The 23,243-nt window shown below is 37.5% G+C and overlaps 1 protein-coding gene and 1 pseudogene across 1 annotated transcript in view; both read right to left on the bottom strand.

The window, feature by feature from the left end:
- Nucleotides 1-2,461: 2,461 nt before the first annotated feature.
- On the bottom strand, nucleotides 2,462-2,773 carry LOC149238391 (enhancer of rudimentary homolog pseudogene; annotated as a pseudogene).
- A 10,988-nt stretch (nucleotides 2,774-13,761) lies between these two features.
- LOC149238390 (uncharacterized) overlaps nucleotides 13,762-23,243 on the bottom strand; it is a 34,905-nt gene continuing 25,423 nt past the window's right edge. The window contains exon 2 of the mRNA XM_089369547.1: nucleotides 13,762-14,174. Within this exon, the coding sequence (XP_089225673.1) occupies nucleotides 13,762-14,174 (413 nt within the window). The remainder of the gene's footprint in view (nucleotides 14,175-23,243) is intronic.

Raw genomic sequence — 23,243 nt, 5'->3', positions numbered from 1 at the left:
TACTTTTCATTTTTAGGCTATTTTTTGCACAATTTTTGCACAAAAAAATTGTTTTCACTGCCATTTTTAAAACATATTCAAAATTGACCCTAAAAAAAAACATTGTTCCAGTATACACACTTTTCTTTTTTAGCACTGTTTTTCATGTTTTTTGGGGGTTTTTTGGCCAGAGTTCCCGTTTTGAGTTTATAGTTCCTGTTTCAAAGTTTACATTGTTTGTTCTAGAAGCTTGTAAGGAGTCATCTCTCCCATTAATGGAAACCATAATTATGCAATCTCTTGCGAGAACCCCTAGCTTCCTTTACATAAGTCAACACTTACATCATTTTTGTCCTGCAAGAAAAACAGATCAGTCATACATATTACAAACGAAGAATAATATTGCAAACACAAACAACTAATTTAAAGAATGGCATTGATTTGGACCCTTATATAGTCCCTTTTTGCATTGTTGTTGTCAATGCATGTGGCCTCTGCAGGATCATTCTGGGATTTCAGAATGTTCACAACATATTTCAGTTTAGGCATTCACATTTCTAGAGCTACTCATTTTGACCTAAATCATGTATCCTACACCTAAGCCTACGAAGGCATCCTCTTAATGTGTAATATAGATTTATTAGTGTGCGGTGGCAAGAGGCATGTATTTTAACCACGGATACTCATTTCTCAATTGTATTTGCAGTCTTTCTAATAATTTTTGCATGTTCTACGTCATAGGATGACTAATGCCATACATCCTAGTTGCATAGGCCTCTTACTTTCAAGGGAATGCGCTGCTATAGTTCCCTTTAGAAAGGACACAAAGAAATAATGCATTCATGTGAATGAGCATGATTAGTTGTCTTTAAGTTCAAATATATATTAAATACAACCATTACATTTCCATTCTCCTTGGAATATCTTTTAAGAGCATTCCAAACCCTATTTAATTCATTATTTTCATCTGAAGGTAGGGGAAGAACAGAAAGTGAATGTTCAATGGGGATTTATTGACACGTGGTCTTCATTTAATGGATCCATGGCTAGTGCAAAGTAGAAATGATCCCTTATAAGATGGAAATATCAACAAGAAAAACCAACTAGGTTGATGTGTATTAGGATTTGTCTTTCTCCTTTTCATCTCTTGGATGTGACTTTCATAAGGCTTGGAAATCATTCCTCCTAATGCAGATCATCAAAAATCTTTGAAGCTCGCTCTTAGGTATGAATCATTGCCTTATACCTAGAGAATGGCCAGTCCATACTTGCAACAAAAGCTTATATGGATGTACCATCATCTCCAATTCTTGAATGTGAAATATCAACATAGATTATAAAAGAAGGCATGCCTGATATAAGAGGCATTTGATTCTTTTTTTCATCAACCAACCATTAGTTCTAATCACCAAGCTCTATTTATTCTCAATTTGGAAATGTGATCAGGCCTGCATTTCTTGACATGTTCTACTAATCAACATTGTTCCAAACAGCAAAATGCAACTCGCATAATTTCTTTACAACAGGATAAAGGTGCTTGTTTTCTTATTGGGGCATAAGCTCAAGAGGTTTACCATCCTTATCCCTTGAATCTATCACATATTTCATAACACCTTTAAGCTTCTCATTCATATTTTTTATTAGTGGTGCTACCAAAGTAGGGTTCATACACATACCATATGTTTTGCACAACTATAGAAGTTTGTTAGAAAGTATTTAAAAAAAATTAGAAAACTTATCACTCCTTAGGAACTTATTTCAACACCCATCCATATGTCCTTCCAATACAATCTCAATGCACCTTTGAATGCCTATATAGAAATCCCAAGCGTTATGCAATAAATCACACTTCCTAGTGTGAGATAGGTCGCACCCTTGGAAAACAATGTAGGTCGCATTTTCCTTCACAATGTAAGTCACACTTTCAAATTATCACGGCTAACCAGTAAGTGTGCGACCTATGAATTGCTTGTACAATTTGTGACTAATGAAGCGAGGAGGCCATCTTAATCGTGGATTCCATATTTGGACCTAATCGCAATTTCCAATCATAGCCTCATCGCAACCATAATTGCAACCTGAGGAGAGAAATGGTGACCTGTGCGAAGAAGAAAAAAGGAATTGCAAATTTCAGAGATCGCAAAGTCACATTCTAATGCAGGTCACATTTTCGGGCTATGAATGGAAGCCCTCAGGTGTGATTTTGTTACTTTGGGTTAGTCACACTCATGCCCTATGACCAGATCCTTTCATGATCGCAGGCGACCACCTCCATAACACAAGTTAGTGATCCTATGCATACCATTTTCTTTTTCAAATCTTATTACTTATCCCCCTACAGGAATAAAATTTAGCATTTCCATCTAAAGCAAAACGAGCAATGACTAGAGGATGAGGTGTTGAGAATATCTACCCACTAACCTATAAGAAATTGTTGACTCTTTAGAAGAATTCTCCCTCCCGTGCGACCTCTTTATTCTTCTTATATGTATGGTGTGCGCTTCAAATGTTGAAAAGTTTGATGTTTTATCCATTGACGATCATATGGAAGATAAGTTTGAACTAAGTGATCGTATACACGTGCACACAGGTCTGTTATCCCATCATTGAATTTGTAAAGCTTAGCAATGTCATAAGTGATGTTTCATAAAGCAGGGTTCAATTCTTTCAATTTCCTTTCATACAATCCACAAATCCCATCCATAGCTTGACCGAATGAATCAAAATCTATGAATGTATGAGTTTAACGATTTTGAGCTATTTGCATCAGAATAATGGTATTCTTGTTAGCCATCTAGATCAATTGGGACCTCTATTTAGTGTACTCAATTGTATTCGTCAGTCTCTTGGCTCAGTGAAAGTCCATTTACAGCTGTGCTAACATCGTATTCTTTTAAAATACCCCTTATTAGGAAACATGACTTTGGCATCGTCAACAGAGTCGGCCTTAAGCCTTAAAGAAACAAATCTATCCCTAAATATGTGTGATAATTGCATGGGTAATCTCTCAACGCGTTAAATTTTGTGGGTATATATTTCTAATGCAACCATTTTGATGTATTTTCACCCTCATCGTTATTTTGAGTGTGTTGTTCATCCCCAAATACTTTAATATTTTTTCATGGCATGTCAACAAGCCTTTTATGGTCTTTTCTAGTATGTCCTCCATTGTTCACCTGCAAAAGTGAAATAAAACCCCTCTCACTATATGGTGCATTGGATAACTTGTATATTCACAAGTGGAGCCCTTTCCACTCTTATAACTTTCACACTCAGACTTGAAATACGCGGTGGATGGTGGGAGTCATAAACATAAATAGATATTGAAAATATTTTGAAAAAAATGAAGTTTATGAATTCCAACGAGGGCTTTAAATAATCCCATAAATACTAGGCTCTTCCATTTGCAACACTGCTCAATAAGAACCTACATTTTAAAGACGAGGTTTGAAGGAATAAACAATCATTATCCCTATAACATACCAATCATCTCAATGACTAAAATGATATGTGAACCCATAACATGAAAATTCTAACATTATGTCTTTAAAATGTCATGCAATCACGTGAGGATCCAAACTTATGAATGCAAGCCAAGGAATGAGTAGGGAGATGAAGTATGGCCAATGATGAGGAGTATGTCTACCACTTGTATCATAGAGAGTATGAGGCTTCAGAATGCATCATTAAAATAATGAGGACACAAACCTTAATGCAACCCTGGAAACTGAGATGAGTAGAGGCAAACATATGTGATGGATGGCTATAGGGTTTCGAAAGAGACAACAGTTACCAAAACCATAATGCACATGTTGAGATGGGGAACCAATCATGAACCTAAGGGGATATGATATGCAATTATTCTTACCATGATGCCATACAATGTTGATGAGAATGCACCCCTAGAGGTATATGAATTAGGTTAAAACATGAAGGGAACCTTTATTTTGACAATTTAGGGTTTCTCCCAAACCCTAATATGGTCAACATGGTGAAAGCCAAATTGAATTCCTATCCATCCACACACAGTGCCTCCACTAATTGTGATGCATATTATAGAAAGATAACTTTTGAAGTCATGGGAGACTCTTAATGCATCATTGAAGCAACAAACCTCCAAAACCCTGATGCAATCATAAGGCCGATGCGCAAGATAAGACATGACAAAAGAATGCAATACACATCACGTGATCACGTGAGTAGGTGCATCGATAGGGTTTGAAAGACAAGGGGCATGGGGGTAATTATCAATTCACAACACGATAACAACCTTTAAGGCCTTAAGAAAGCAGATGGGTACCCAAAATTTTGGGTGTTGTTGTAGTGGCTACAATAGTTTGATTCCCAGTACATATGATATATTGATGCACTTTATAATTCCCTTGATATTTGATCTTGACTTTGATATATGCTAGTTTGATATTGTTGACAGTGCTTGTAATGAATATGGTAATAGTATGGTTGTCAGATTGATACTAATAATCAACTAACTATCTTCTTGTTAATCTTAATAAGGCTTTGATAAACTGCAATTGTTATGATGACTTAATGGATGCCCTAACCTGATGATGTTAGGACTCTGATGAAAATTTTTAAAGAAGTGATTTTGTGACCATTAACCCTTGATGTATGTTTGATTAAAAGTACATATGTGACATTGAAGCAATTGATGATGACTTGTCCTGATATGTTTGTGTGTGAACTTGATATAGTTTGATTCCATGATATGATATATGATAGTCTGGATGCATGATATACAATATTTATAATGATTGTAGAGGCTTCCCATTTAGAGGGAGAGACCCTTGATGAGATCCCAAAACCTATTATTATTTGTGGTGGATAAATAGAATGCCCTAGATTGCAGGATGAAACAAGTCTTCTATACCTGAATAGAAGATCATCTGATGTTGTTGAAGGTATTTCTTTGTTAATTAATTTCATGTGCTAAAAATTTATTGTTGACAGGACTGGGTTATCCCAAGTTTTTTTGGGATCCACTTCTTGTATAAAAGGACCTCATTATTAGAGTACGTGTATTGTCAGAAATGGGCATGCTGAATTGCATTGATGGATTATTGTTTCTAGATCTGATAGATTCTTGCATTGATGCACCCTAAGCTATATAGTTGGGAAAGAGACATCTTCATCGATTGAGAGAATGTTGTTGTATGAGACAAGCTTAGGCTTGTGGTTGTTGCCTCATTCACGGGGGCTTCACTTAATGAACCTCTGACATATCACGTGAATTTGTGGCATACTAAAAAATATCCCTAATTTGACTACATATTGGAAAATACCCCTAAAAATAACATCATTTAACCCCATACCAATATGAATCAAATACACCATCCCAATTTTAAAAACCCCTACTTTCACTAGATATTGTAGGTTTCCATTTTTTCATTAACTTTTTTAATACCCCTTTATATTTTTGATTAACTTTGAGCTCCATTTTTTATGCCTACCAATATAAAAAACCTTTACCCCATAATATATGGTCAATATATTATGTCATTTTTTCCACAATATATATCCCCTAATATGAACACACATGGTATGGTATTACTCCCCCAATCAAGCCCCCATGGCCTCCCTACATGAGAGGGAGAAAGGATGAATATGATATTCTTTTATTTATGATATGTAGTTGCTCTAACACAATATTTTATTTGAAGTCCTGCATAAATAGGAAATCAGAGGATTTCTACTCGAAAGTACTGCATAACGCAGTGTGGTTGAACTCTTTAGTGATTTGTTTGAGCCGATACCAAATATGAACACTTTGATATGATATTCAGAGAGCAACTTGAATTGATGGATATGACCCTCTTGGGCAAGGGTCAGGGCTAATCGAGGACACTCAGTTATTCTCTTGCCCCCTGTTTGAGCTCCCAGGGTAAGGAATTGAGCTGGAGAGCTATTTTGGTTGAGGGGACTCATGGATAATAGGTTTGCATAATCCTTACCTCATGGTAGGTGTGTATCTCCCCTATTGTCATCTCAGGGTTGTGTCTCATTAGAGGAAATTTCAGCCTAAAAGTGCGCATGAAATTTCCATGTAATTTCCATGTCATAACATGTAAACCAATCAAAATCCTTTAAATTTAAAAAGAGGTACATGTAAATATTTTGGAGTGAAAAGAAGAAAAACTACTTTTTTTTTTTAAATTATATTATTGGCTTATCTCCTTATAGTTCTTCTCAAATTTCAAGTATAGACACTCGTTGGATGCAAAATTAAATTACACATCCAACGAGTACCCCTTATGCATACTTTTGAAAGGACCCACATTAATAAAAATTGAAGATATATTAAAAAAACATGTTCAATTTGTTTTTTTGATGTGTTTTCATTTTTTTTTATCAATGTGGGTCTTCTCAAGATTATGCATAATGGGTACTCATTGGATGTGGAATTTAATTCTGCATCCAATGAGTGTCTACACGTAAAATTTGAGTAAACCTATAAGGATATAAGCCAAAAATACAATAAAAAAAATGGTTTTCTTATTTTCCCTCCAACTTTCATTATTCTTATTTTATTATTTTTCCTTAGGAGGCCACTTTTAGGCTGAAGTTTCCTCTAATAAATCCTTATCTCACAGTAAGTGTGTATCTCCCCCTGCCGAGTATACCCCTGCTCGATGGTTAGCAATGCTCAATGCTCGGTGGTAGTAGCGCCTAATGGTTAGAAGTTACCAATGCTCGATGGTTAGCAGTTCCCAGTGGTTAGTAGTGCCCAATGCTTAGAAGTTCCTAGTTCCAAGTGGTTAGCAGTGTCCGATGGTTAGCAGTGTCAAGTTCCCAGTGGTTAGCAATGCTTGATGGTTAACATTTCCTAGCGCTCGATGTTTAGAAATGCCCAATGCCCGGTTGTTAGCATTATCTGATGGTTAGTAGTGCCCAGTGTTTAGCAATGCCCAATGTTTAGCAGTGCTTGATGGTTAGTACTGCGTAGTGCCCAGTGGTTAGCAGTGCCTAGTGCCCATTGGTTAGTAGTGTCTAGTGGTTAGCAGGGCCCAGGATGGCCCAGTGACAATGGTTGACATGGCCTAGGGTGGCCCCCTTGGTGACAGTGGTTCATATGGCCCAGGGTGACCCTTGATGTGAGGATATATCTTACTATGGATGTACTTTGTATATCATCTTAACAATTGATGAATCTCTAATCAAATAAGACAAATATAATTATGAGTTTTCCCCTTTGTGGGGTTATACCCTGGTCTCTAACCAAATTTTGGTGTCTCTATTTGTGCATGATTTTCTTTTATTGTCTATTTATGTTCTGTTGCATTTTTTACTGTTCTTTCTACATAATTGCTAATGATTGGATGATGTTATGGGGTGAATGCATATAAATGATGAAAAATGTAAAAATGCAATTATCAACAAGAAAGAACAATATATCCCTAAGGAAAATTAACAACAAGGGGGGTTGCATTTCATGTAAACTGTTGATTTTCATCATCCATATTTTTCATCCATTCGAGTCTAGCCTCCGCACTCAGCCACAATGCATGGTTATATGACTTTTATGTCCCTTGGACTTTACCAATGGCGTTGTCTCATGCCAAGGTTAAGTGGCATAGTCACACAAGGTTTTATGCCTTAACCCTCAAGGCTTAAACCTTTGGAATTTCGACACAGTGAAATTTGTTTGTAAGCCTTGGCACCCTTGACTTGTCCATATATATAATTACATTACATAAAACTTATGTGCAGTATTCATATAGTCCCACTTATGTGCGAGTTGAAACTTCTTGTCACAGGATAGTGAAGTAATTTGATTTCACAGAGCCCTCTTCAAAGTGAAGCATTTTCCCCTACACCATAGTCATAACCAATCAACTATACACATCGTAATGGCTAAGGAATTTAGTCATACTCCCAAACCTCTACACGTAATTCAACAGTGTTTACACACTTATATTTTATATATAGGTTTACGATCTATAAGTTACATGCAATCCTCTTTTGCATTACAACGAATGGATCAAACAATTTAAAGCATTATTATATTATTTTTTGTGAGGTTAATATACCTTATACCAAGTGCACCCTGAATTTACTGGTGTTGTGTGGATGGCACAGGTTTCTTGTACATTCCTTTGATTTTTTAGCCATCATTTGGTGTTGGTCTATTATGCCTGTGAACCATTAATGGTTCATTCCTAGACCAATTCAAAGTTTAAATAAATTAACACAATTATTATCCTTGTTCCCAATGCCTAGCACAACAATCAACACAATTGCATTTAACCAATGCATACAACACATACATATAGATATAGATATGTGTAATTTCCTACGTGAAGAATATTAGTGCAAATACAACATTAAGAACCATTTATCAGAGCTTTAATACTTTCAAGCTTAGGAAAATCAACCATCCTTCATGCAACAACATTAAGATAAAAATTTACATTTAAATTTCATGTATGAAAGCATCAATGTAAAACCACAGTCGCAAGGGTCTAGTAAACAAAGATTTATCCTTTTCGATCACAAGTGAGATTTAAACCTTTCATACCATGAACAAAACTCTAATTTAATATCTCAACGTGAACTTAATGATAAGGAATACATAAAGAACACTTATCTTGAGTCAAATTTGGGCAACTGGTTTAGGCACTACAAGTCTCCACCCAACCATAGACAACTGCAACCAATTCTCACTTGCAATTTTCACCCCCAAGCCATATTTTAGAGACTGAGGGGTCTTTGTCTCGAGGATTGAACCCAACTACCAATTGGCCCAGTGACTTTAGAGGTTATCCCACCTCCACCTACCAACTAATTTGCAGTCAAAAAAATACATTGGGAGTCTAGAGACCTATTGTCTCCACCCTTCAAATTTCATCGTTGCAGTTCCACCCAACTTGGGGACTCTAGAATCCACAATAAGACAAAACTAGAATAAGGAATCCTCCATAACTCCTCTAGGAATTTATAGGAACAATTGTTCCACCCTAACCCTCAATAAACTCAGGAAAAACCCATCTCCTTCCTTTGGACAATAGGGAATCGAGAGGCAATTAGTTCCTCACCTATAAGTGAATTCCTTCTCACTTTTGCCAACCAAGAGTTATCTCTCTACTCCTTTTCATTCTCCCTACCTTTCGATTATTTTCTCTATGTCTTTCTTTGCTTCTTTTTTTACCATATCTCCCCCTTGTTTTCCTATGTATTTTATCTCTTTTCCCCTTTTTGTGTCTAATCATCTCTCCCACTTTTTCTCACATATTGAATACCCTTCAAACCATGACCTCCCTACCAGAATCTTTTCAACCAATAAAAGGGTGCCACCTTCCTTCCTATTCCCCAAGTTCACTTGTTGTTGGTTGGCCTTTTGCAGTGGGTGTCCAGCACCCCTTACGAGATGGCAACTTTCCCACTTTTTATCTTAGTTTCTATCCTTTTTTCTTGTCAATTCATCCAATAAAGCATGCCTTGAATCCTCCCTCTTGAAACCCAATAATTTCTAAATTCACCATGCCATTAAAACTCACCAACCAACCTTCAATGGTTTTCAAAAAAGTTTAGTTTTTTTCTTGCAACAACTAACCTGAACATCCCAAGCAAGTAACCATCCTCAGACCCTAGAATCTGTGTCCCTTGAAATAGCCCATTTTTTTTGTAATTAAAATACATTACATATTTACAATGCATTTACAAGTAGAAAATAATCGAGTTGTCACAAGCATGTTGTTGATTTTTTGATAAATCCATTATCCTAGATGATGTTTTCTTTTATGAGAAGCCTAGAGTGGCTGAGAATTCTTCTTGAAGAGAGATGTCATTGGTTGTATAGCATTATGAATCTTCCTTGGGTTTTAGCTGAGAGGCCATAGATTGTGGTCCGGAAGATTGTCACTCTCTTAGGCCAATTGACTGAGAGGTTGTTGAGTCTATTTAGGGAACTTGGTTATGAGACATGAAGTGATCTCTTAGGTCATGATGACTGAGATACCAATGAGTTTCGTTTGGGCCACTGATTTTGTGATCTCTCCCTTAGGTAGTTACTAAGAGACCAATGGATTGGTTGAGGAGATTGATCTTAAGTTCCCTTCCTTGGGTCATTGACTGAGAGGCCAATGAGTTTGGTCGAGAACGATGAGTTCTCTCCCTTGGGTCATGGACAAAGAGACTATATATTCGGGGAGATTGATGTCAATATAGGGATTCATCGCTTCGGTCATGGACTGAGAGACCTTTTTTCAAGATCAGGGAGATGGACCCTTTTTATACTTTCTTTAGTCATTGAGCTTGACTGAGAAACCATTGCATATGGTTGGAGAGTTTGGCCTCATGAACGATATTGGTTGATCCCATTGGTCAGTTGGGCATTGACCTTGATGCCATTGGGTTTTGGCTTATGGGATGTGTTTGATGCTATGTATCTTTCCTTATGATGAGACTTGTAGATTTGATCTCTCCCTTGGGTTGTTGCTAAGATAATTGTGGATTGTTTGGGGATACTGATCCTAAAATATATGGATAATTATACATCTAATATCTCCCTTGGGTTGTTTCTAAGATACCTGCGGATTGGTTGGGAGATTGAGTACCTCTGCTAAGAGGGAATGTTTAAAATTGGTAGCTATGGTCAATCTTTTCATTAGCAAAATCAAGAAGAGAAAATTTGAATTTAAAATAATTGGTTTATTAGCCCACAAATTTTCCAAGTTAGACCTCCTAGATCATGTCAGTCTGCCCAAGAGGCACGTCTCTGCGCTTAGACGAATAACTATATATTGAGCCTATTCACTCTCATTTTGGGTAGATTCATGTAATCTCTTATATCTCTATCTTTTGTGTATTTTAGGTTCTATATCTTGCATATCTAAGGCTCTATACCTTGCAAACTTGTAATACTTTTTTCGTTCCTCGTCTATGTGGCATGTGAGATTCTCTATGGCACTTATCTTTATGACATGCGAGCTTCTTTATGGCACTTGTCTCTATGGTATGTGATCTCCTTTGTGGCACTTATCTCTGTGACATGTGAGCTTCTATATTGAACTTATCTCGGCGTTATGTGAGCTTCTCTATGGCACTTATCTTTGTGACATGTGAGTTTCTTTGTGGCACTTATCTCCATGAGATGCGAGCTTCATTGTGGCACTATCTCTGTGACATGTGAGCTTCTTTTTCGCACTTATATCAATGATATGCAAGCTTCTTTGTGGGACTTATCTCTGTGGTATACAAGCTTCTCTATGGCACTTATATCTATGGTATGTGAGCTTCTTTGTGGAACTTATCTCTATGGAATGCAAGCTTATCTACGAAACTTATCTCTGTGGCATGCAAGCTTCATTGTGGAACTTATCTTTGTGGCATGCAAGCTTAATTGTGGCACTTATCTCTATGGTATGTGACCTTCTTTGTGGATCATTATCTCTATGGGAAAGTGAAGGACTGTGGCACTTAGGCCCCTCTATTGCAGACTTTGATTATGAACCAACATTGACTATTTCTCTCTCCCTTGTCTGGTTTTGACTTGGAAAAAATTGAGGTCATAGATTGATGTTTGGTTGAATATTTTGATGTAAATTTTGAAGTACTGAATTATCTCTCATAAGTAAATATTTGTTGGGTTTCCCCTTGTGGGTTTTTCCCTAGCCGCTAGCCTAATTTCTATTGTCTCTTGTCTTATTTTTTTCTATCATATATATTGTTTCTCTATTGTTATGGTTGAAACTTTTCATGTATAACTACTTGATTATTGGAATGCTATAAAGAAGTCATATTGTATCAATATAAATAGTTATCAGATTAAAATTTTGTACTAGTCTGGATTACACTAGAAAATCAACAAAAAGAACTAGTAATTTTGATGGAGGAGGAATGTTTGACATGTCACGGGATATGGTACAAAGTAAAGAAAGAAATGACTAATGTCCACTTTCTTACTCTTGGTTCACACTATGACACATGACCCATTGAAACCATTTCAACAAAATTCTAGCAAATCATTAACCAACTAGTGGGCTTCATATTTGTAGCAAGGATGTTTCCCTCTTATAGCTTCCAACTTTAATTATCAATTCAATATCATACAAACTTCCAAGTTGTTTTGTACTACATGTGTAAGTCACACTCCTTTTCCTCATTGTGTAATTATTTATATTGGATATCCTAACTAATGGTGGGGCAAGTGGCACTAGAGGTGACACTCTTAAATCTTTACTCAAAGGGGAATATCACTAAAGAAATAAATCCATGATTGCTACCTATCAAATATATGAGATATTCTTAACCTAAACTAAACAAGTATAAAAAAAGTTCTCAAATAAACCCTCTTCTAACTATTGTAGCTCAATTAAATTAAAGAAACAAAACCATTTCAAAAAAGGAAATGTTGCCATCTAATCAATTATAAAAAACAGAATTCAAACCATAAAGGAAAAAAACATAGAAATAACAAGAATTAATGGAAATTTATATTCTCTAAATCCTAATTCCCCTTTTTTAACATCCTAGTCCCATTAATCATATTATGAATAGAGTGTGCATTGCTAGATGAGAATTGTGATGAAAACAATATTCTACGAGAATAGGCAGGCCTACAAGAAACTCTACAATGTTACAAGAAACCTACTCAAAGGGTTAAATAAATATATGGAAGGAAGTAAAATGTCTTTATGCTCATGCACACTACCTGAATAACCTAAAACAAACCATGATAATCATATCTACACTCAAAAATTTGACTAAGTCATGAAACAAACTTCTACAGGAAAGTAAACAAATATATTTCCAGAAACTTTTGTTATTATAAATTATCAATAAATAACAAAATTTAAAGGATAAAATGGATGAAAAACATAATAAAAGTGGTTTCATAGAGTCCCATTGGGTGGGCCCTCCCCAAGGGACTCAAAGAACCCGAAATGATGACTAGCAACTAATTGAGTAGAAAAAATTCTCCATTAAATTGATAGAACATAATACATAGTTCAATAACTTAATTGAATAGCAAAGATCTCCTTGAGACTAAAACCAATATTACAATAAATAAATATAACTCTTTTTTTGGGTCTCAAATCCCTTTTTAATACATAAATAATATGGAACAATCCCCTTGATAGGTGGACTAGTTCCCTCCAGAATCCTGAAATCAAAGGGCTCTATTTTTACTAGTAACTTGGGTAGCTAGATTTTATCTTATGTTAGATAAGGTGTCCTTGAGTGAATTATAGTAGTATCAATTGAGTGCAAGTTATATCAAGATCAATGTCCCTAATTCCTTGCAAGGCTATTGGTGAAAGGCTTTTCATAACATCCTATCACATTAATGCACTATTTGTACCAAAATCAAACAAAACCATGAGCATGACCATACCATTCAAGAATGTTACTCAGTTCATAATTAAACATGAAAAACAGTGAAAATTCATAGCAAGTGAGGTCCAATTACATGTTTTTAGGGAAAATTGGTGTTATCGATGGGCCTAGCTGCAATATTCCCATTGCAAGGACCTATCATACCCCCTAGCTTAGAGTGTTGTGCATCCTTGTAACATTATAATTCTTTTTTTTTTTTTTTTTAACAAGAACGGTTATGGTGTTTCATTATCTGCTTGGCCAATGGCCACGAATTCGGTTACAAAATGAGGAGTGCTTTCCAACATGCTGTTCTGCCAGGAGGGGATTGGCAATTTCTCTTATCCTCTTCCTCTTTTTACAATTTTCAAAATAGACTTTGAATGATAATTGTCCTAGATAGAAAATGCAGACAAATTGATCTAATAATAAACAATAAAACATATCTTTTCATGGAATAGGAGTCCATAGAGAATCCTTATTTCTAAGAACGGTTCCAGCTTCTAGATGGACAGCAATATTTGCTTGGGCGTCTGCTGCTTTGTTATTTGCTCTTAGAACATGAAAATATGTCAAGCGAAGCGATTTTGAGATGCTTTTGATTCTGGAGAGAAACCTGGCCAGATGCAGGTCAGAAGGGTTGGAGTTGGTCACCACAGCTCTTATAATAACTTGGGAGTCTTCGAGAATGTTTGTTTCCTGAATTCCCAGCTCCTTGAGGAAGATCACCCCTTGCAAGAGGGCAAGAGCCTCGGCTTGTATGCTTGATGTATGTCCAAGCCCCCAGGCAAAGTTATGAGAAGAAATATTGTCTGGCATGATAATGTGGCCACCCGCCCCAGCTTTCCCTGGGTTCCCTTTAGCTGCTCCATCAAAAAAAAGAGATGGAATTAATTGTTTGGACAACCATTCCTGGAAATCGATCTCATTTTTCCTGATTTGCCAAACTTCAAGTTCTGGAGGTGGGCTTCTTGGTTTATGGAAGCTAATCTTGAAGGCCGTTCCCAGGTCTCTGTCATGTTGACTGAGGTTAGAGTCGTCTTCTATGCCTTCCAATCACTCACTTAATTGGCACTTCACTGTATTAACTACTATTCTGTGATCCTGAGCTTCGTCTCGAAAAATCCTCCTGTTCCTTTCTAGCCAAACCTGCTAGCTAGTGAATTTTGGCAAAGCACTCCATGCTGCTCTGATCTATTTGTTCTTTGGTTGAACGCCTGGGTATCTGGCCATCCAACCTGCAAACAGCTCTTGAACTGAAGTGGGGAAATTGAAATCGAGATTCCACTTGTCCAGCAGATCTTGCCAGATAGATTTAGTGAAATTACAATCGATCATTATATGGAGAGCGGTTTTAGAATTTGACTTACAAAGAACACATCTGGATGGTCTGTTAAATCCTCTGATTTGAAGTCTATCCTCGGTAAGAATTTTTTGGTGGCTAAGAATCCAGCAAAAATGATTGATTTTTGGAATTGACGGGAAGTTCCATATCCCTGCCCAGGGAGCTAGGTTGGGAGGGACGTTTGGACACTCTAAGAACTTGAAGTAACCCTGTTTGACTGTATAACTAGAGCGACTGTTTTCCCAGCCTCTTGCGTCCTTTCTGTTGGTGTGGAGGGGAGCCAATCCATGGAGATGGACTTTAAAATCCGTCCATTCATTTTCCAGATAGCTGGGCACTGGTAATCGCTTCCAGCCCGTCCAGTAGTTCTCTGTCCAATCCGACAGATCCCACAACGTGTGTATGTGCGCTGCCTCCATCCAATTTCTGAGCGCTGTAAAATTGCCTGCGTCTACCAAAGGGGGGCGATTCATTATTTTATCCGTCCAAACCTGAATTTTCTTACCGTTACCTGGAACCCAATGGGCACAACTGTTTATCATCGGCGTGATTTTGTTAAGGAGAATATTGAGGTGTGATCTGGTCGATTCTTTGGGGTGGTCTAAACACCGGAGCCTTGGGCCTCTAAAGAACTTTTTCCATAGTGCAATCTGAGCCCAGCTAGGATTAGGGGCAATAATTTTCCATGCTAGTTTGGCTCCCATAGCAAGGTTTTTGGCATACAGATCTTTGAGATTTAATCCTCCTTCGAGATAAGGTTTTGTGACTATATCCCAACTGATTAGAGAGAATTTCTTATCGTTGTGCTTGCCTCCTCTCCAAAAAAATCCCCTGATTAATTCATCCATCTTTTTTATAGTTCCAACTGGTGCCAGAAGGACCGCAAATCTGAAGATCAGAAGGCTGTTGAGGACTGCTTTGACGAGCACAGCTTTGCCAGCGATATTAAGCCAAGAGGAATCCCAGGAATTCATCTTTGATTTGAACTTATCTATGAGGGAATTCCAGTCTTTGCTTGCCACTCTCTTGTTGAAGACTGGAAGCCCAAGATACTTGAAAGAGGACCAACTGATGGAGGCAGAAAATCCCAAACATCTAGCTATGGAGGATGCAGTGGAAGCAGGAGTATTCCAACAAAAAATCTGACATTTCCCCTTGTTTAGCTCACTGCCTGAGATTTTGCAGAAGTCATCCAAAACTGCTTTAAAGTTGATAGCTGATTGAAGAGTTGCAGCTCCCAGGAGAAGGGTATCGTCAACGAAAAGTGCATGATTGATGCGCTTCACCCCCCTTGCAATGCACAACCCGTTGATAGCATGATCCTGCTGCTTTTTATTCAGATAGAAACTAAGAACAGAGGCTTGAATGACGAAAAGGAGGGGTGAAAGAGGGCACCCCTGCCTCAGTCCTCAAGTGGCTTTGAAAAATTCAACGGCCCTTCCATTCACTAGAGGAGCAATCCAGGGCTCCATAATACAGGCTTTTATCCACTTTATAAAGCCTTGCCCGAATCCCATTTTAAGCATTACATCAAACAAAAATTTATGATTAACACGGTCAAAAGCATTCGATAGGTTGAGTTTGATGACCATACCTCTTTCCTTATGGTGCTGGCTGGAATGGATTGCCTCTTGGACCAACACGAAATTGTCCACTAGCTGTCTGCCTTTGATGAATCCCCCTTGATTGTCTGGGATGATTTTGGGGAGGAATCTTTTCAGCCTGTTTGCTATCACTTTGGTGATCACTTTGTACCCGATGTTGCAGAGTGAAATTGGGCAGAATCTGCTGAAGGTGTTTGCCCCTTTTTCCTTAGGGATGAGGGCTAGGAATGCCGAATTAGTGCAATCTCCAATCTTCTAACAGTTCTGTGATTTCTGGATCATTTTGATGAATTCCTTCTCAATAATCTGCCAACATGTTTGTAAGAATCTTGGGGTGAAACCATCCAGGCCCGGGGCTTTATCCGGGTCCATGGTGGATAGGGCCTCCTTGACTTCTTTGGGCGTGATTATGCTTTCTAGAGCCTGATTGATGTTGGGTGAGATGATCTTAGGAACATCATCTAAGAGGCTGAGATTATGGTCTGCTCTGATATCTTCTCTGTACAGATTCTCAAAATGCTCAGAGGCTGCTTTTTTTATGCTAGCAAAGTCCCTTAAAACACTGCTTTCTTCTTTTATTTCTTTAATAGAGTTTCGGCCTTTCCTAGCTTGAGCTTTCTTGTGAAAAAAGGAGGTATTCCTGTCTCCGGATTTAAGCCAAAGACTTCTAGATTTGAGTCTCCAGTACTCTTCTTCGGCCAGGCATGCTTTGTGGAAGTTTTGCTGAAGCTTGGCCTCTTTTTCCAGGTCTTCATTTGAAATATCAGCTGTTTCAAATTAAAGGTGATGCCGCTCCAGGTCTGAATAAGTTTTTTTCCTTTCCTCAGTTGGGTTGGGCAAGGTCCTGGCCCATTTTTTTAGCATGGCTTTCACTCTTCTGAGTTTTTCTTCCCATACAAAGGAGGCAAAGCCCTTGACTGGGTTTTTCCAGCAGTCTCTGACCTTATCCATGAATTCTGCCTCTTTGATCTAGAGAGAGCAGAATCTGAATGGAATAGGCCCCAGATCTGGAGAAGTCAGCAACTCCAGACTGATAGGTTTGTGGTCTGATGTGCTGCTGTGCAGGATGCGCGATCTAGCTTCCAACCCAATGAGTAGGAAGGAGCTTTGAACCAAGAAGCGGTCCAGTCTTGCCGCTATATGTCCTGGTCCAGCCCTTTTGCTTGACTATGTGAACTTGCCAATGGTTGGCTTGATATCGATCAGATCCCAGACTTGCATGAGATCCTCTACTGTTTCTCTTGCTAGATCTCTGACAATATTGCCTCCTCTCTTTTCTGATGGCAGTAGGGTGAGATTGAAATCTCCTGCAATGATGATGTTCTCCAAGTCTTCCCGGTCTGCCAAATTTTTTATGGAGTCCTAACATAATTTCTTTTCACCTACATTATTTGGAGCATATACATTGACTAGACTCATAATTGTATTAGATTCTAAATGTTGCAAATTTAACAATATTCAATGAGTATTTAGGGTTTTAGAGATGAGGGAGAACTTATGAGGATTCCAGAGCGACCCAAGTCCTCCTGAGGCTCCCAGAGCCGAAGTTGCATGCGCACCATCTTTTTTCCAAAACTTTCTACTTGCTTGGAGGAAGGATGATTCCTCCATCTTAGTCTCCTGGATGAGGAGGATGTCCGGGGATTCCTGCCTTATCAGACTTCTCATCGCCTCTTCCTTGGCTTTGGATCCCATACCCCTACAGTTCCAGGAGACAATCTTCATTACTTATTTTTGTTGTGGAGAGCTCCTTTGGAGCTCTGGATTGGGGCCTTCTTCGTCTTCGGAGTTTTTGATAGGAGTTTCTCTAGCGTAGGCTGGCTGCCCTGGAGCTTATCTTTGTATGTTTCTTGTTCCCTTTTTTCTTTTGTTGACATTCGGCCTCTTGTAGATCTTCTGGGGGTGGATTGCGATTCCCCTATTTCCCCTTCTTCCTCCGACTCGTCGGATTCTTGGGTTTCCTCCTCGTCTTCAGATGTCTTTCCTTTGGGAATCTCTGGTTCACTTTTAGATTTAGTCGGGGAGACTTCTTTCGGGGTTTTTGTATCCTGGGAAACTATTGTTTTTGATCCCAGGATTTCATATCCATTTCCTTGACTTTCCATGGGCAGCTTCTGAGCAGGCGTTGTTTGGGGTGTTCTGGTGTTAGCATTTACGGCCTTCCTGGAGGTAGTTCTGGATCTCTTCGCTTGATTCCATCCTTCCTCTTTCCCTTTATCTTCAGCCCCTTTGGACGGGCAGTCTCTAGCGAAATGTCCATAGACTTGGCACTTCCGACATTTGAACGGCAACTGCTCATAGTCTAGTTTCTGAATATGTGTCCACGGGCCCACCCTTATTTTGACAGCTTCAGGAAGACCAACCTCCAGATCCACCTCCACGCAAATTCTGGCGCAGTCATACTGGTCTCTATTGTTGGCCCTGTCAATGAATTTCCCGAGGGTGTTCCCGATGTGCTTCAGGGAATCCCAGTTCTAGCAATGGACCGGAAGATTGGGGAGTCTTACCCATACTGGGACTGCTGAAGGCACGTCCATTGCCGGGTCGAAATCTGGCATCCATTTATTCAGGTACAGCCCTTGAGGCCCCATGAAATAGGGACCATTTCTGAATATGATGTCTTTGTCTTCTTTTTCTAAGAATTCAAAAAGAAAGTATCCTCTTCCAAGAAAGTAAGATGTTACCTTGCCCTGGATCAACGGAGCCCAGTTTCTGGAGACCCAACTCTCTGTTGATTTAGGAGAGGGCTAGAGACCTGTAAACTGACCCACTAGGGCACGTTCCGACAACAAAAGGGCTACTTGGATTCGACCTTCGAGAGGAAGGGCGATCTCCGGGATGTCATCGAGTCTTTTGACGAACTTAGCGGCTTCCACTGCTTTCTTCTTGGGGAGCGAGGCCAACAAGGATCTAAAGGCCTCAGCTACAGAGGATGGAGGAGGGGTGGAGGAAGATCCCAGGGGAGGGTCCGAATCTTCCATGAGGAGCCAGCTCTACCCACATCTGGAAAAGGAGGGAGAAGGATAGGCAAACACAGGGCCTGTAACATTATAATTCTTACTCTTGGTATTCTTTCTATTATTTTTCCTTATCATGTTTCTGCTTACATTCCTTTCTAATATCCCAAGGCACATACTTAATGAGGGCCTCTTCATGATAAAATTATTTTGATTCCTCTATTTCTTGCCACTCTTACGCTTCTCTTCTTTGATCAAATTATATTACTAGTTTGAGTAAGAGTGGTGGTTCAAATATTTGAGTCCCCACTATTAAAGCACCTTTCTTATTTATAGGTCATGGATTCAATTTTCTCAACACTCTTGAGGTCAAGCTCCATGGTTGAGTCAACAAGAAGTGATCCCTTTATTTATAGTCTCGAGGGTTAGCTCAATCGATCGAGTCCCCGTCATTAAAACACCTTTTGCTATTGAGAGGTCATGGGTTCAATTATCTTGACACTCTTGGGGTTAGGATCCATGGTTGAGATGGTAGGAAGTGATTCCTTCAAGTGGATCTATTTGGTATAAATATTTCGTGGATATAGAGGTCACTGATCTCCAAGGTCTGTGAACCACATAGAAAAAAAAAGAGTGGTGATTTGAATCTTAATCAAACCCCTTTTATCCCTAAATTTTGCATTGATATTTTATATAGTGGTGTCCAATATATGGAAATATATAGAATGGTAGGAATATGAAGCTCCCTTATCTGAAGACTACAGGGCAAAGACTACCATATCCTTTAGTAGGATAGGTTGGCTTCATCCACCAAGAGATTTCATATATTTTTAAAACGGGATATAGATTATTCCTACCTACTTTTCCATGTTGGATCCACCACTTCATCAAAAGATAAGATCTCATGTTCTACCAAAATAGCTTATGGTTTGGGAATTTTTTCTCTTATCCAAAGGGAGCTAGATAATCCTTCCTCCTTATACTTTTTCATTTTTTCATCTCTTAGTTCTACATTCCTAATCCATAATGATAAGGCCATTATTTGTACATCTCCCACATAAGGATTGGGGTCCCAAGAATGTGGATGAGAGACAACAATATTGTGGGGATAAAACTCACACAATATTATTATCTCTTCTATATTTTTGTTTTGATATTCTTGTATCAATACTTTGGGTGTTTTGATGTTGAATTACCTTGTTGTGCCAAATTAGAGATTTGGTTTTTGTACCATTGATACTTGAGAATAAGGGTATAAGTTTTGGCAAGTCATTTTTAGTTTTTCTCCATGCCTAGATGACTCATTGTTCTTAAATAAGTTTCTAGTATCCTAATTTTATCATCTCTAGTAGCTACTTCTCTTTTGGTATTCTCCTGCTCCTACCTAAGTAATTGATTCTCTTTTAGTAATTTTTTATTGCTTTCCTATTCTTGTAGTTTTAATTCCATCATGTCTACCCTCAATTGCTTCAATTTATCTTGTATTTTTATCATATCCCCCTTTCCTTAATCTATTGCTACCCTCTTCCACTTATGAGCTTCAATTTTATCATTTTCTATCTCCAACATGGTATGAGGTAAATGAGTGTTTTGTGTGATTATATCTGGGTTTGATGTTCCTACTATTGCCAATGGTTCCTAGTCTTCCTGAGGTATCTTCTCATGCTTAAGTTCCTCCTCTTTTCTATAGATATTTCTTTTCCAACAATTGGTGATCTTAAATGTGAACTATTGGGATAGAAAGCAATTCTATCATTTTAGGGGATCATTGATATCTAGTCCTTGTTATTCTATAGGCTTGGGTTCCTGGTTGCAAAACCAATGTCTTTCCTTTTAGATTTGGTGTTATTCTCAACATAGTTATAGTTACAACTACTTATTTATCTAAGGATTCCATTTTCATCTATTTCTTTTGTTTTTCTTCAAAGATCCAGGGATGTTGAGGTTTCCTTTTCCCTTGTTTGTAATGTTCTATTCTTTCATGGCCTATTGAACCTCTAGGAATATCTATCTATCTATATCCTTGAAATCATATCATGGGATATTATGTTCTAAGATTCCTAGGGATTTTCAAAATATCAACTTGATCTTTAGAAAATTTGTCATCACATTCTCTAAATCTATTAAAGTAATCTATCCAATTTCTTCTATCAAATATTTCAACTACCTCTGATTTACAGTAAACCCTATATGATTCTATGGATTCTCTCATATTGAACCATGCCCCCATATTTCATAATTTTGTAAGATGCTTCTTGCTACAGGAAAGATGATGGAGGGTTCCAATAGATAAGTTGTGTGTAGGATTTTTTTCTCAAAGGATTTTAATTAACAAACAACAAGTATTTTTAATTCAAAAACTTTGTGGAGGACAATGTTGTTCCTCGAGATTATTCTATTGATAAAAATAGTACCATGGCATCCTATGGAGGACAAATGCTCCAATATTTAGGTCTATATAGAATATTACAACAACCAGAGGTGGTATTTCTCACTCAAGAAATTTTTTCTAAAAATTTTGAATCTCTACCTGATATAATGGATAGTTCATAGTTCTAAGTCACAAGACTGAAAACTAAAAAAATAAAATTGATGAAATAAAACTAGGATGCTATTTATGATCAATTTGATTGTCATTGATAAATGGAACCATATTCTTATGTACACTAGCATCAAAAATGATAGAATAAAGAAAATATTTGAGACAAATTCTTCACATATAATTATGTAAAACACCTATATATAAAGAAAAGTAAGAAATCAAATAGATAATTTGATTTCTGTAAGAAAGATAAGTGATGCAAGTGCAAAAATAATGTTTGAAAAGGATACTTGTAGGATGGCTTGAGGAGTAATGGTATTGCTAAGGGGAGTTTGGATTGGAATTCTATATAAGTTACTAGAGAGCATTATTAGTGAAATATGAAATAGTTCCATATTTCTTGAGAGTGGAGCATAAGGAGAAAAAACTCTCGCAGTCTTTAGATAAACGACTATGTTGTGGCATAAAATATTGGAACATATCAGAGAGAAGGGCCTTCGAGGATTACACAATAATGGTATAGTAGAATATATGTATAATTTCTCTTTGGGTTTTGATTTCTATGATCGTTTCTTATATGGGAATAAGAATCGAGTAAGATTCTCCTCTGGTAGGGAAAAGGAAATATTATAACTAATGCATTTGAACCTGCATCAGTTCCATCATGGGGAAAATTTGTGTCTTATGTCTCATTTATAGATGAATTCTTAAGGAATAGATGGATTTATTTTCTCAAGAAGAAATCTAGTCTTTTACAAATTTAAGGTTCTTGTAGAGAATCAAACAGAGAAAAAAAATAAGGCGTTGAGGATAGATAATGGTGGAGAATTCAGTTGGAATGGAATTCAAAGAATTCTATAAGAAGTGTAGTATATCAAGGTACAAGACTAATCCATAAACATCTTAGCATAATGGAATTGTAGAGGAAAGGATGAACAATATGTTGATGGAAAATGAAGGAAGCATGCTCAATGGTGTTGAGTTAGGACAGGTATTATGGGCAGAAGTAGTGGACACTATGTGCTACCTAGTAAATAGAGAACCCTCATTAGTGTTGAATGATAAAACTCCAAATTAGGTATGGACTGGTAAGAAACCATCTCTTAAACATCTCAGGGTATTTTGCTATGATGCTTATGTACACATTCCAAAGAGCAATAGGACAAAGTTAGATAAGAAATATGAAATGTATCTTTATTGGATACAAAGATGGTTTAAAATGTTATACGCTTTGGAACCTAGAAACTAAGAATGTTTTCTATAGTCAAGGTGTGGTATTTAGAGAATCAAAGGCATTGTTCAATAGAAATTCCAATCTAGAGAGAAAGAAGCAAATAATATAGATTTTGATTTGAAGGGTGATGAATCAAACTCCATAGAAGAATAGGAATCAAAAGAAGAAGAAGTACATAGTCTAATATTGAGGAGCTCAATTAGAGAGAGAAGCCAACCAAAAATTTATACTTTGAATTGATTTCTATTCA

The sequence above is a fragment of the Pinus tabuliformis genome, chromosome 8, assembly GCF_031772625.1.
Source record: "Pinus tabuliformis cultivar Carrire ecotype Pingquan chromosome 8, CPIR1, whole genome shotgun sequence".
In the NCBI taxonomy this organism is placed as follows: domain Eukaryota; kingdom Viridiplantae; phylum Streptophyta; class Pinopsida; order Pinales; family Pinaceae; genus Pinus; species Pinus tabuliformis.
Note: the sequence above shows the minus strand (reverse complement) of the source record. Positions and strands in the feature narration are given on the sequence as shown.